Raw genomic sequence first — 15,786 nt, forward strand, 5'->3', positions numbered from 1 at the left:
CAGGGATGGACAAAAGTTTAAAGTAGAAGTAGAAGAAAGATCATCATACGAATTCGAAATGGTAGAAAGATTGACATACCTAGGTACAATAATATCACGTAAACCTAACATTAAAGAAGAAATACAAGCTAGAATAATGGCAGGCAATAGAAGTGTACATGCTCTTAGTGGAATGTTGAAAAGCAAGTTTTTATCAAGAAAGGCAAAAATACAGTTATACAAAACAACTATACAACCAATAGTAACGTACTGCAGTGAGACATGGACAATGACAAAAAATGAACAAAATTTACTGGAGATATGGGAAAGGAAAATCCTGAGGAAGATATATGGAGGAATAATAAGGGACGGTTTATGGATAAGATCAAATGATGAGTTAAAGAAATTATATAATCAACCTAACATAATAGGAGTGATAAAGGGTACTAAACTACACTATAACTTTAAAAAAGAGAAAAGGAAGGCCAAAAAATAGATGGAATCAGGAGGTAGAAAAATATATGGAAGAAATTGGACTAGGCCAGAAAAGAAAAATGAATAACAAGAAGGAATGGAGAAAAATCACATATCGAGCCAGAGAAGATCTCAGTACATAAAGGAAAGCGAAAATGAAGAAAGAACAAACTTTTTAAGCCGTGGGCCTCTAAAGCCTTTAGTGCTATTGTATATATATATATATATAAGCCAAGTATCACAGTCCTTGGCCTGATGCTTTACAACCGGTAAATATCTACCTGACACTGACTCAAGAAAGTTAGGCTTCTCTGACGACCTAGCAACGGCAGCACAACACAAATCTTTTGAAATTATTCAAAACGTGGTGCTTACATTAAAAAACGTTGCTCTTTCTTTTTAGACATTGCGCAAGTAAAAAAAAAACACATTATATTTATTTTGTAGTTATTTTATTACAATACTAGTATTTTACAACTTATAATACATTATTTCAAGAGAGACAGTTATTGATGTCAAAAATATTAAAAACGATACAAAAAATTAATAAAATCACAAATGGCACAAATTAGTTTGTGTATATAATTAAACGTAGGCAAGACAAAAAAATGTCAAAAACTGTTAAAAACCAAAAACCTGTCTTTTATATTAATAAAAACCTTATTATCACTAATACTAGTATTATTAAACAGTAGTTCATAATAAATACTTATAAAAATCAGAATTTAATTTTAATAGTAACTTTTACAATTAGGTATTTTTCCAAGCATACAATTACCATGCATATTATTCCATATTCAATACATATTCATATTCAATATCTGTGTTATTACGAATGATTACAAAAACTATGAAATAAGTAGGTAATTGGACGGATTTTGAGTCTTCCATGTGTACTCTCCAAATAAATAAAAATCCCATTCTACTGACAGCTCTCTAAAATATCAAATATTTGTAGTTTATAAAAATATGAGAGTTTTGCTTTTGGATTACTGTGTACTAACTAGTTGGTAATATAAAGTGTATTCAAACATTCAATAAACTGTTGAAATGTTTCAGACCTAAGCTAAACTAAAAAGGTATCGTCAAAAAAATAAACAAGAAAAGGCTTAATACATTCAGCTCCACAAGTCAGAAATGGGCTAAATGCTTGTATCATATGACTGTGATGTACTGATTACCGCCTTGGAATTTATTTTTTCAAATTTTTTGTTTAGTGACAATTTGTTTGTTTCACCGATTCTACTCCAAAGCTACACTAAAAGTAACTAAAGAAATTTCACAACTAATTCCTAACTTACAGAACATGCTGATAATTTGTTCTCTGTCTCAAAAACTAGGAATAGAAGAGATTCTGAATAGAAGTTTACGGAGCATTTATTAAAATGAAGTCACAATATTAATACTTTTATGTGGCTATTGTGAATATGAAATTGAAATATTGACGTGATACAGCACCAGATGCTTCCATATAGCTCTGTAAAAGATCTACCTGAAATGTCTACAGACACAGGAATTTTCATTTATAAAATCTAAAATAATGAAAATAAAATAAACTCCCATCGCCATTTAACGATTCTATAACACAGGTAAAATTCATCAAGGCTGGCCTAAATCAACATTTACAATTTTACCAAAATCACCCATCGCGAAAAAATATGATAACTATAAAATTGCCTAATGAGTAACCCACTACAGACCTTCCTTAAAATATTTCACGCTAAAATCTACAAAAAATGTAACGTATATGTATCCTAGCTCTATTTATCACTCAGTTTCTGTTTAAAAGATGCAGATATGTCAACTGCGATATCTACATGTAGACTACTCAAAGGGATTCGACAGAATAGGGATGTTGATAACGAAATATGTTGGTATAGATTATAAAGTCCCTAAAATTATTAAAAATATATGTATATTATAACCAAATTGCGAATATAAAAATAGATACCGGTTGAACAGATCTCGTATCAATACAACATGGGCTACGACAGGGATACATCCTGTCCCCTCTTTAAACATGCCGGACAAGATGTGGATGAAGGAATTATTGGGCATTAAATAATAAGTAAAGGCTATTGGTAAACAAACCACAAATTGAAAAAGTTGAGAGCTATACACAGATGGGTACCAATGTAAATAGTGCATCCACTATTAGGGCTATTCTGTAGACATAAAAAACGTATAGCAAATGCCAGATCAGCATTCATTAAGATTAAATCGATTTTTAAACGCCGAGACCTCTGCTCAACACAAAAATGTCGGCTACGTAAACATATAATTGCGGTTTTGGTAAACGGAATCGAACTATGGACTTTGTCGAAGGTATCTATTGGAGGCTTTTGAAACGTGATGCTACAGACGAATACTGCGGATCTCATAGGTTGACTTATTGACGAATTCTGAAGTTTTCTGCAGATATGACTGCAGCAAGCATCCGAAACGGGTGGAAACACATGAAGAAGAATCCCCTAGGAAAGCGACTCATACCAACATTGGTACCCTTGTGGCGTTTTTATATTAACTACTGTATTTTATAGTAACAAACCATAGTTATAATTAAAAACATTTTATATTTCATCTCGGAAATCGTCCTCAATAATATTTTGAAAATGGTTAGTTATTGTAGTATGTATTCTTTATCTAATATTTACTGATTTTCAAACACACTGAATATTACCCAACTTTATTCTATCAAGTACATAAGGCATCTCTGAATATTTACACACTTTACTTTATTAATATTTTTATTAGATATGAGTCTAAATTCCAACTGAAAAAAATCAATTTTAACAGAAATTTATTTATCCTTGTAACACATTATGCCAAAAGTTCAATCAATTTTAATTTATTTTAATACTATAATAGAAAATATATTTAATAGTTCAAACGTTAAAACAAATACTTCTAAATTTCGGAAACTAGTAAATCCACTTTTTATACCCTAGGAGGTAAAGTTATATATCACGGCATTCAACGAGGTCAATTACGAGAAGAAATTTTTATAAGATACAAATTTTCAATGTTATATTACTGAGAAAATATCACGATATAAGATACGACGAGTATAAAATATTAAACATTTGGTAGAATATGTAGGGATTTGGTTGTGGACCTAACCGAAAGTCTGTCAAAATTCAACTGAAAATTAAGTTTTCTCTTTAACAATTTTCTCAAACGCATTGATGGTTTAATATAATTCAATTCTAATGGAGAATCAAATTCATCATATTTCGGTATATATAATACATACACAAGCTGCACGTATAAGTTGTAACTTTTTTCACTTGAAAATCCTTTTTAAAACTCAGTCAATGAGTTTTATTTTATGCCTATTTTGATTGTTCCACTTTTAATCTACAATTTTCCAACTTTAACTTTCCTTTTTCTGTATAATATATCAACATATCTCTTATAGTCTTTTCCATCTATTTTGTTCATCGTATGTCGTACTACCTCTTAAGTTTCTAAGTCGCAGATTGAGTTTGCTCTCGGTTTTAAGAAATTTGTCTTTTTAATATGGATGTCCAAATATGTCTCAGCTTTTGTTCAACCTGTACAGCGGATCAATTTATTAAGAAGCTCTTGATGATGCTACAGAAGGAATAATAAAACAATAAGATATGCTGATGATACTGTATTATTAGAAGCAACTTTGGAGGATTTGTAACAACTAGTCGAATAATTGCATTTGTACTGTAATAATTACGGTCTTAAAATAAACCTAAAGAAACTGAAATTTATGGTGATAGACAAGACAAAAAGTCCGGAAGGAGATCTGATTGTTGGTGAAACAAAAATTTGCATGGTTATAACAGCAAATTTACTAAGGTGTAATTTGGAGCTGGAAGGTCAGATAATAGAACAAGTGATGGATTTTAAATATCTAGGTATCATATCTAGCTACGACAGCTCGAAACAGTGGAAAATCAAGTGAATAGTGCAAACAGAGTCGCAAGTTGATAGAATGAAACAATACGGAGAAATAAAATTATCGGGAAAGAAATAGAAGGCAGAACAGTCATCAGACCAATAATGACATACGCGGCAGAAACACGACCTGACACAGAGATGAAAACACGAAAATTGATGGTAAAACACTATGGGACAGAGCTAGAAGAACAGATATACGGCGTAGATGTAAGGTGGAGAACATCATATAAACCGAATGACAACAAATAGGATAGTAAAGACAGCCAGAGACGGTTCCCCAATAGGAAGACGATCAGTAAGAAGACCTCGAAAACGATGAAACGACAACTGGCTGGAAGCACATTGAAAAACAGACATACTAATGTCTATATAAAAAGAAGAACATTATACAGTAAAAAAATAGTTTATTGCATTACTTTACAATTTCGGAGCAATGTACATACAGTAATAACAAGTACATTAAAGAACTATTTAGCGATGAACGACAAGTAAAAGCAATATAAAATTGTATTACAGGCCTCAAAATAGCAATGTAATAATTAGAGAATGCAATAAAAATAATCAAAACCAGAAAATCTACAGGGCAAAATGAAATATCTACAGAAATACTTAAAATGCCTGGAAATAAAGGGAAAAAATCACTTAAAAAAAAGAGAAAAAGCATTTTAAAAAGTATACGAAACAGGGAACAACCAAAAGATTGAGACGGAAATCCTAGAACGAGTAGAAATATACGACGAAGACTTAAGATTTATACAAAATCATCAGCTAGCAAATGCCAGAATTGCCCTAGATACTTCTGAATAAATTAAAATTCTCCGTGGGATTCGACAGGGGTGTACCTTATCACTTGCCAGGCATTGATATCGGTATAACGGTCAACGGAATAAGATCAGTGATCTGAGGTATATGCAGACATGCAGGTGATTACTACGTTGTTTGTGAATTCTGCGGAAAAATTACAGTTATCAATTGACAGTGTTACTGGAATATACGAAGAATACGGCTTCAAACTAAATATATGATAGTCAGCAAAACACCAGTGGACAACTACATAATTACAGCATCTGGTAATAAAAAAAAACAGAGCGTATGACTTATCTCGGTTCATATAAATAAAAATTGGGATATGAGCAAAAAGATAAAAGTCCAAATTAAAAAGCCCAAAGTAGAATGAAAAAAGTATGATGTGGATGGAGTATTATTGACCTGAAAAAAAGACTCGTCAAATGGTACATCTTTTTGACATTATTGTACGGAGTTGAAAGCTGACCACTCGCTAAATCTCTAATAAATAAATTTCAAGATTTCGAAATAGTGAAAATCGTAAAAATACGAAAATTGGAGTATTTTGTCCATGTCATGCGACATCCAGAACGATATGGAGTCCTCCATCTTATTATTCAAGGCAAAAAATGTGAAAGAGGGAGGTACAGGTCGAAGAAAAACACCATAGTTTCGTAACCTACGTGAGTGGTTTAGTCAATCTTCGGAGTCTCCCTTCAGAGCTGCGGTGAATAAAATTATGATAGCTAATATGATACCCAACGTTCAGTAATGGACATGGTACGGAGACAAGAAGAACTACCTTTAATGCAGATATCTAACTAAGGTAATGACAAACTAGTAAGTTGGTTTCAGATCATAAGTTTAGTATCTATAATACAGTTAATAGCTTTAAAAATATATTTTAGTATATAAATTATAAAAAAAAATTTCTATTAAAAAGGATTTTGAGAGTAGGAATCAATATTAAATTTTTATCATTATAAAGTCAGTTAAAACTTATTTTGACAATTTAAAAAATCATGTAACAGACTAAAAAACAAACAAAATATACGTTTTTGTCGCTCTTAATCTTTAGATTGTTTCAATAAGAACTTGAATCTAGAATGCCGCTATGTCCGACTTATTGATCACGCAATTAGTACAAATACTGATATTGTTTCAAATATATAGTCTATCCAGCAAACCTAATTATACATAGATTATTACAGAAGTTAACGCAACTTTCCAGAAGAAATTAAAGATCCACTTCTACTAATAGTTTACTAACATACAAAATCATTGAATTTGGGAAAAAGGAAACCAGAAAGCTTCACTAAACGGCCAGCTAGTAATAACTAACGTCACATGTCCTTAGTATTTTGAAATATTGCCGAGAAGTGATTTATTGTTGATTTTATTGTGTCAGTGTCAACACCGTTAGGTCCAGGGTATGAGAATTAGACTCTGCATAGGCTCTCTTTAGCTAGCATGTAATCAGTGGCGCACGCAGGGCAGAAGGAGGTTTGGGGGGTTAAACCCCCCCCAGGGCACATTCCGACACTGTTACTCTTAAATTTTAAGGACTCAAAATGGAGGTAGCATAAAAAAAATCCGTGTCCAACCAAAACACTCCACAGGAAAATTCTAGGTGCGCCACTGCATGTAATGTACAAAAACTTTTTACACATAATTTTTGAAAAATGACAGTTTGATGACTATATGGGAAAGATATATTATTGCACGAGACGTAGATTCTTTCTGCAAACTAGAAAATACTGGAAATACATATTCTTATAAATACAGCGTCCTCAGTAAATTCAAGTTTCTATTGTGACAATCTTTATTTTTTCACAGGTTATCACCCATTAGTTTTTTATAAAATTTGAATAAGTAACTAACTACAAGTCTTTGGGACTTAATACTAAGTTGCGAAGGCGATATTTACAGGTATAAGCTTATGGAAATGTAAAATATTTACAGAATTTGAAAAATTTAGTCTACAAAATATCAACTACAACAATATTAATATTTGGTCAGAAATCTTTGAAGATCTACAATAGTCCATAAGTTAAATTCGAACTAGTGCTACAATTGGAAGGTTATAATTAAGTAAAATAAATTTAAAGTCTTGGCAATAATTACAAAATATTACACAGCTTGTTAAATTATGTATTATGAATAAATGATTTAAATCAGCACTTCTATATATTTCTTGATTTTAAAATATATAAACTTCTTCGTCGTGTGTAATCAAGAATATTAGCTAAATGTTGTCCCGCATAGGGAGCTAGTACATTTTCGAAGTGATTAACTTACTAATATTAAAATCCAAAATGGATTTGAGACTTTGAACTGGAACTCGGAAATGAGTCAACTCGGCCGATTCGTGAGTAGTACGGTAAATATTACGAGTATTACCACGTAAAGGATGAATTTCGAAAGAATACAATTATGTATTATTATCTTTCAATATTTATAAATAGAATAGAAAAGATCAAGATTGCCATGATGAACGCCAACATTCCTAACGGATAGGCACATCAAGACGAAGAATTTATAAATAATCCAAAATATTGTAAATACCATCCAATTCTATAAAACAATTTACAGCGCTATAGTGTTGGTGAACTAATCAACTGGTTAAACTAAAGTAACGACAAATAATGTATTATTTGTCGTTAAACAGATACTAACGAACATGAAGAAAAAACTACATAATCTGATATGCGAAATCAATTAGGATTATAAAAAAAAATCGGAATGTGTCACTCCGGGAGTGACCGAGGAAGGAAGAATAGCTTTCTTATCGTCTAAGCAGGGAGCGATGGTTTTTAATTTAATTTCGATCAGATTCGGAATCGACTCGGTTCCATTCGATTCGATTGTATATTATTTAATTTAAATAATAAACACGCATGGTATTGCGTTTACGACTCCATGTTGTGTGTGGTCACACGATCTATCGTTGCAGTCGGTTTTAATTTCTTTACACCTCTGTGTGATCCACCGCTTCTTAGCCCGCGATAAGAAAGATATGCTTCCTAGAGATGTTTAAAATGAATAGTCTTAAAATTGATTAGTCTCACCTTTTTGGATCGTGCTATCGAAAACAGACTGAAAAGTATAAATAATGCAGAAGTGCTAATTGAAAACATCATTTTTAAAAATATTTCAAAACATCACCATTATATTCTGATAATGTAATGAAATCGAAGTTTTAGAGAAATAAGGAAACATAGAAAATTGCATTAAAATTTCAAACTTTATTTTTATTTTATTTTTCTAAAAAAGCGTATCAATAGTGGAAGTTGTAGTCTGTATTAAAGGTAGAGGGAAAGGGTCTTCAATAATATTCAATTTAAGAAGTTAATAATATTAGTTTAATATTGTAAGCATTGCTAGCTATATCTTTGTTTTGGATGTTGATTGCTATTAATATTTGCATACTCCAATTACAAATTAAAAGATAGGTTTTTAAATACGTTTTTCAACCAGATGTTGCAACGGGAAGACATACCGTTGCCACATCTGCTTGTACCTTTTCTCATTTTACAAGTGATTCTTGTATCTTTCAAACATTCACAGTATTTTCATTTTTATATAGTATTTCTTAGAGAAAAGAAAATTTTAATTTTTTTCTTTAAAGATTCTTTAGTCTTTGGTGTTGAATGTCGATTCTTACTAAAAAACAAAAAGTATTACCAAAATCGCCGCTTTAAAGGTTCTGACAGGCATTAACTGTAATTGTAAAACTGGCTTCATGTAAAAAACTGAATTTATAGATGTTGTAACCCCAAGGGACAGTACACGATAAGCAATAGTGTTTTCACTTCAGACAATCAAAGTGAATGTCGTATTATGGAATATAGGAATATGGGGATGAATACTATAACAATGACATTTTGCATTTTCTATGTTTACTAGTTACTCTAACTGTAGTGGACTTACTAAGATTGTACAAATCTACAGAAATAAATACACACATGTACACAGGTTTACTACAGGAGCATGTAATAATACTACCTAATTGAGTTCAAATCAAAGAGTTTGTGTTTCTGCAATGATACATATTTAATAAGAAAAGTCACTTTGGTGACTCAACTCTTATATTAAAAATTTATTTCAATTTAAGTAAAAATCCTTTATAAAAGGTATATAAATTAAAAACCCAAACGGGCTATGTCATGAAGACAAAATTTTTGTTTTGATTTTAATTTATATACCTTTTATAAAGGATTTTTACTTAAATTTTTTGTGATACATGGTATACAGCCAGCTACAGGAACGTAGTTTCCTTGTGGATTTTATTTCAATTTAATTCTCTTTTAATGTCGGTACTTTTAGCTTTAATGATTGTAGGCTTATAAGGTTGCATTTGATTTATTCTAAAACTGACATTATAAGCTATCTAATTAAGCTTTAGGCTGGTACCACTTAATTTTCACAGGTGGTATTACGATTGTCTTCGTCTCCTGATAATATTCTTTAATTTTTCACATTAACTTAATTATTTGTAATAAAATACAATTATCTTAGATTGACTCCCAGTGAAAGAATAATTCTTTATTGTTTTATCAAAAAAAGCAAACCATCAATCATACTAAGAGAGTCCAAAGGCTTTATCATTCAACGCCTGCACTTGTATAAAGGTTTTTCAATCCAATTAACATTAAATGGTCATTATTTTAAAACGGCGCTACATAATCCCACGACCCACATACCCTATAATGTCATTTAAGGAAATATGATAAAGTCATATTTTTGACAAATGTCAATTAAAAATGAAATCTATTAAAATGAAAGATAAATGTAACCGTTCAAGTGTTTCCCTAAAGGCTACCAAATTATTAAGCGTAGTCGACGCCATTTTGAAACGGCACAACACAATCGGACAAAGCTCAAGGAACATACTGAGGAAAACAAGAGCTTCTATAACATTTAAAATAATTTTATAAAATGGCGCCCGCTTGCCATTTTTGGGATTACTATAGTAATCAACTTAGTTTAGTTATCCAAAATTAATTTAAGTTTTATAATTCACACAATTGTTGGGATGAGAGGATTCAGACGTGTACTGTGTATTAAGAATAGACAAAATACCTTACTATCGAAACACATTTTGGGAAAAATTTGTGTTATTATGTCATTTATATAGAATTCATCACAAAAGTAGTATTAATACGTAACTTTTACATGCTCCTGTATAAAAACTAACAAATTTAAAATTATTAAATTCCTTTAATGCAGAGATATGAGCATAATATAAACAGTTCATTTTAAAAACACATCCGTGACACATTTTTATCAAATAATAAGTCTAGGGAAATATATTTTTAATATTTTAGTTGGGTCTCATTTTTTCTTTTCTTTTATATTGTTGTCATAAAACCAAGTGTGGAACAACCTTGGCGTCTCGTGCAGACGACACCAGGCAATATTGTTTGAGTTTGAGAATGACAATTTATTGTGAAAATAAAAATATGGACTGGGAATAAAACTGCAACAATGCAGACCAGCTTATTTAGGATGGTTATTTTAGCAGGATTACTTTCATCCATCCGCATATCGTGGCCCACCCATCTTTGGCGGTTAATTTTTTGTGATGGTTTGTACGATATTTGCATCACCAAAAAGTCTATAGAGTTCATCCTTTCTAGCTCTAACTAATAATGCAATGACCACACAAGTTACTTTATTTTTATTAATTATTTTGGCTACAGAAAAATTGATCGTAAAATAAACAGTTAATTACATTTTAACAACTATCTTCAGTATTTTGGCACGAGTTGGTAGTAAAACTTTCGTATGTAAGAACCTTTGGAAATAAACCACCAACTCATAGACAAAGGTTTACATCTTGGAACTGCATTAAACAATTATTGGGGATGTGTCGAAGAAGTGAAGATAAGATTAGCAATATTCTTCTTAATATATTTTCTTGTGGCACTTATTATGTTTAATGAGAGTTAACAAACATGTTTATTTTGACGTTTCGATTTTCACTTCGGATTGAGAACGAATTCCGAATTAAAATTTACTTTTGTAAGTAAATAAATAATGTAACCCATAAAGAGATTTTATATTATATGTTTTTAAACTCGGACCTACAATAGGAAACAGTTTTTATTTAATTTTTTTAGCAAATTTTTATTTAAAGCAAATTTTTAAGTAAACGAAAAACACGTTTTAATACGTTTAAATTTGTATTCTGGAAAGAGCGTGGCTTAAACCATGAACAAAAAGGACATTAGGATTAAGAAGTCTGCTAAGAATAATAAAACACATACTTATTAAAAAAATATGAGACCCACTAAAAACACATTTATCCTTACATATGTTTAAATATATTTGAAATATTATTGAATACTATGGGTTTTGGAGATAAAAATTCATAATTTGTTTTTCTATAAATATGATACTACAGTTCAGAATAGTCGCAATGTAGGTGCATTTACATTTCAAAAGATATGTCTACAGTGCCAGATTGCACATGGAATCTACAAAAAACTTTTGGTCTCTAATGATTCTCACTAATTTCGGTCAAGAGTGGGTACTAACTATGTTATCAAAATACTGTAAGTTTCGGTCAGTATACAAAACTAAGTTAGATTTTCGAGTATACGTTAAGATATATAGGCAACCCTGTTATTCTTTATACAATATCAATATCCGCTAATATCGAGGTCACACAACTTTGAGAGTAGCTCATATTTTAATGTTTACAGCCCATCGACGAGAGAACTCATTTTGTAAACAAACTTTTTAAATTCAGATATTTTACCTATTTACCCATGAGAGTTTGTAAAATTGGGATATAGAGATTGATGTCTATATATACAATATTTAAATCCATAATTAAGTGGACACTACTTAGAGCGTGATATTTGGTGTCAAAATAGTATATTCAAATCAATACATTTTTTAGCTCATTTTGATGGATGAGTGAATTGACAAAAAAAGATAAAATTAGGAATGAGTATATTAGGGAAAGTCTAGGTGGCACCAATTGTTGCCAAGATGAGAGAGCATAGGTTAAGATGGTTTGGTCAGGTTCAACGTAGAGATTAGTGATGTAACGAATGTCACTTTTTGAACATTCGCGAACGCGAATGCGAATATCTTCTACCGGCACTCGCAGATGCATCTTAAAATCTATGCAACTTAAATGTTATGTCGCTCGCCCTGGTTTTCTCGTACACAAAAACAAGTGAATTTTGAAATTAAAGTGTGATCAGTGACTTATTAACATGGGTAAATCAAATTATAGTGAAATATGTACTTATTTTACATTTAGAATATGCTTCTTAATAAAATAGCCCTTTTTATACGTTCGGGCGTATTTTTCAAATCAAAGAGTCTTTCGTATTTATGCATCGGCAAATAATAAAATTCCCCAACTAGCTTCTGTAGCCTTTGAGATGTACATATGCAGACGAATGTTGAGAATTCCATGGGTACGAAGAGTTACTAATGTTGAGGTACTTCGTCGCATGTGTAATCAAAAAGAATTACTAAGAATAATCAAAGAGAAGAAAATGCAATACTTGGGTCATGTGTTGAGAGATGAAAGATACGAATTACTTCAAGTTATACTGGAACGAAAGATACAGGGCAAAAGATCAGTAGGAAGACGCCAGAACTCGTCTGAAAGACCTAAGGAGATGGTTCGACCGCTCATCCGCAGAAATCTGTCGCGCAGCAATTTCCAAAACTACAATTGCCATTTGGATCGCCAACCTTCGAAAGGAGACGGCGCCATGAGAAGAAGCTTCTGAAGAGTGGATGATTCTTGAAAAACTTATCGGTTTACTAGGACAATTTGAAGAAGTAACCAAAGAGTTAAATGGGGTCAATGTTTCTATTTCTTCTGTGATTTCCTTAATCGCCACTCTACAAAAAGTTGTTATTGATCTTGATTCATCCGTTGAATACATTGGTGATACGATTACCGTCTTGAAAGACGAGCTAATTTGCAAATTTTCGGATTTAAGAATTTTCATTTATTTTTTGTTTTCTAATAAGAAATTAATTGATATTAAGTGTAATCAATCTGAATCTAAAATGTAATCTGTATTACATAATACCAAATAATAGAATAAAGTGAGGGCTGATAATCTAAATGGATAAAAGTGAATGGATTTTTATTGTGTTAACCTAATATTATCTTCAAATTGTTTTTTTTTTTCTGAAATTAATATTCGCAAAACATTCGCACAAATTTAATGAATAACGAATGCGAATATTCGTTACATCACTAGTAGAGATGTTAATCACCCAATACAAATAATTGTAGATCTGATGGTTTCTGGAAGTAGTAGGAGAGGAAGACCAAAAAAGACCTGGGGGAGATGCTTAGACAAAACGGTGTCGGTGAAGGGTATTAACATTGATATGATCCAAGACAGACACTTATGGAGGAATGTAATTGGGCCGCATAGGGATAGGCCACATCTCCATTTATATATAAAGGATGTAGCCACAGCAGATGAGTTAAAATCAATTTTGAATAGCTCTAGATCTCATCCCAAAAACTTATTTAATACGCTAATAATATTACATGATGATAATAATATTACATGATGATAATAACATTACATGATGATAATATTATTACATGATTAGAAAATAGCGATGATAACTAGCTACGCAAAAACCGGGTAAAAATAATTAGTACAGATTTTCAAATAGACGAGGAATGGATCGCTTTCTTATTTTAGCGAGATTATCGGAAAATATGCGCCAATGATCATGACCTTCAAATATTGAGGTGCTGCAATTACAACGGACTACAGAAACTAATGCTCGATAAGGAAATCGACGTTAGTAGCAATGAAAATGCGTTCTTTCCTAAACGTAGCTAGTCAGATGTCAATGTCAAAATGGTAAAAAATCGCAGTAAACGCAATACACCGGCAATGTTAAAAACAAGTACATACATGTATTTATTGAAATGAATACTGCATGGAATTCGAAAAATTAAGTATTAAAAAGAATTGAAAAATGGCAAATTATGGATTAAAGCAGACAGCTAAATAATTGTTGTATGTATATAAAAATAATGTTTTAACCTATGTGGATAATATCTTTGGTTTTGTACGGACACTACTGAAAATGACAGTTTCAAGGCTGAATGAAGTCCGCAATTCAATGTTAAAGTTAAACCATGTTTGGGTACGACCAAACTATTGATAAATATAATAATGTATTCACCTGTACACAAGAAGAGGTTCCATATTAACAATTAACAGCCAATTTAACATATCTGTCAGTGTACTTAAGACCAGATATAGCTTTTTCTGTTAATTAATTTAACAATTATTTTAATGACAGGAATTAGAAACAATTTCAAAATACAATACATAAAAGAACACTAAAATATTTAAAGGGAAGTGAAAGTTACGGTGTAAAGTTCTGTAACATGAATCCATATTCATTCGTTGATGCAGATTGGTCAAGTAACTTTTTAGATAGGAAATCTTATACTGGATTTTGTTTTAAGCTTTCTGGCTCGATAGTACCTTGGGAAAGCGGTAAACAAAATACAGATTATCAAGTACTGTATTGAAATATATACATACCATTTTTATTACATATAATAAATTCAAATTAAGTGATAAAAAAGAATGATAATAAAAGAACAATTAGAAACAAATGACATGAAGTACTTCTCTTAATTCCCATTATTTTTAAGCAAGTATGAAAACAGTAAAAGTTGTTAAAGCAAGACTCCAAGTGTTTGTTATTAGTTATCTGATATGGTTAATTATGAGACTCTCCAGTCTAATAAGTGTGACATTCAGAACTAATATTCTGTTCTTCAATTATTTCGGTTCATTCAGATTCAGGCACAAGAAAATATGAGCCACTTTCCGAACAATTCTTTAAGAAGAAAAATTCACTTTCATAAACTCGTATTTTTGAATTTGACTAACGCATTTTTCGGCGGTCGTCTTTGTCAGTCGAAAACAGTCTGGATCATCTTATGGATTTCTTTGAAAGACGTTCCTATACCTGGCAATGTCTGTTTTTTAACAACAAAAGATCGAATTTCTGTAAAAAACTCATGGCATCTCACCGACTTCTGGTATCTTTCCTCTCGACTGATGTCAACACCGAAGCTACCAACCGGCGAGTGGACGTTGTTTCGTATCGTATCTCCAAAGTGGCGAAGAATGAATTTAAGCGTGTTACAGCCGACGGTTAAGTACCTAAAATCAAATAAAAAAAGTTTATACTTTTTTTATCTTTACAAAGTAAAGATATTATAATAGTCGAACTGCATAGTTACGAGTACTATACGATCTACCATACATGAGATAGGAATCATAATCTCGAATTATATAATGAGTCAAAAGGAATACGAACAACTACAACTAATTATTGAAGGAAAACGGGGTATAGGAAGAAAGAAGAAACAGTGTCTCAGGAATATATGAGCCAGAAGGCCAGAACTGAAGGAAACGCTCTTATACACAGACGCTCACATACATAGACAAGACTTTGTCATATTAGTCGTCAACCTCAATAGAGATGGTACATAAGAAGACCAGGAGGAAAATTTTGAAGGTTTCCTGTATAATGTGTCCATTATAAATGACAGAACACATGGAAGTATTGCTTAAAAGAAAAGGT

At 31.4% G+C, this 15,786-nt stretch overlaps 1 protein-coding gene across 4 annotated transcripts in view; it reads right to left on the reverse strand.

Annotated features, from left to right (window-relative positions):
- The window catches only part of kat80 (katanin p80), a 270,406-nt gene that overhangs the window by 173,399 nt on the left and 81,221 nt on the right, over window positions 1-15,786 (reverse strand). For 2 of the 4 annotated variants that reach the window (XR_011950367.1, XR_011950366.1), the window contains exon 12: window positions 4,535-15,362. Coding sequence is in view for 2 of the 4 variants with exons in the window: in XM_072526833.1 (XP_072382934.1) it covers window positions 15,110-15,362 (253 nt within the window). In the remaining 2 variants the exon portion in view is untranslated. Of the gene's footprint in view, window positions 1-885; window positions 15,363-15,786 lie in introns of those variants that run through there. The other 2 variants (XM_072526833.1, XM_072526834.1) reach the window with 1 other exon arrangement.

Source organism: Diabrotica undecimpunctata, chromosome 3, assembly GCF_040954645.1.
Source record: "Diabrotica undecimpunctata isolate CICGRU chromosome 3, icDiaUnde3, whole genome shotgun sequence".
NCBI classification, from domain to species: Eukaryota; Metazoa; Arthropoda; class Insecta; order Coleoptera; family Chrysomelidae; genus Diabrotica; species Diabrotica undecimpunctata.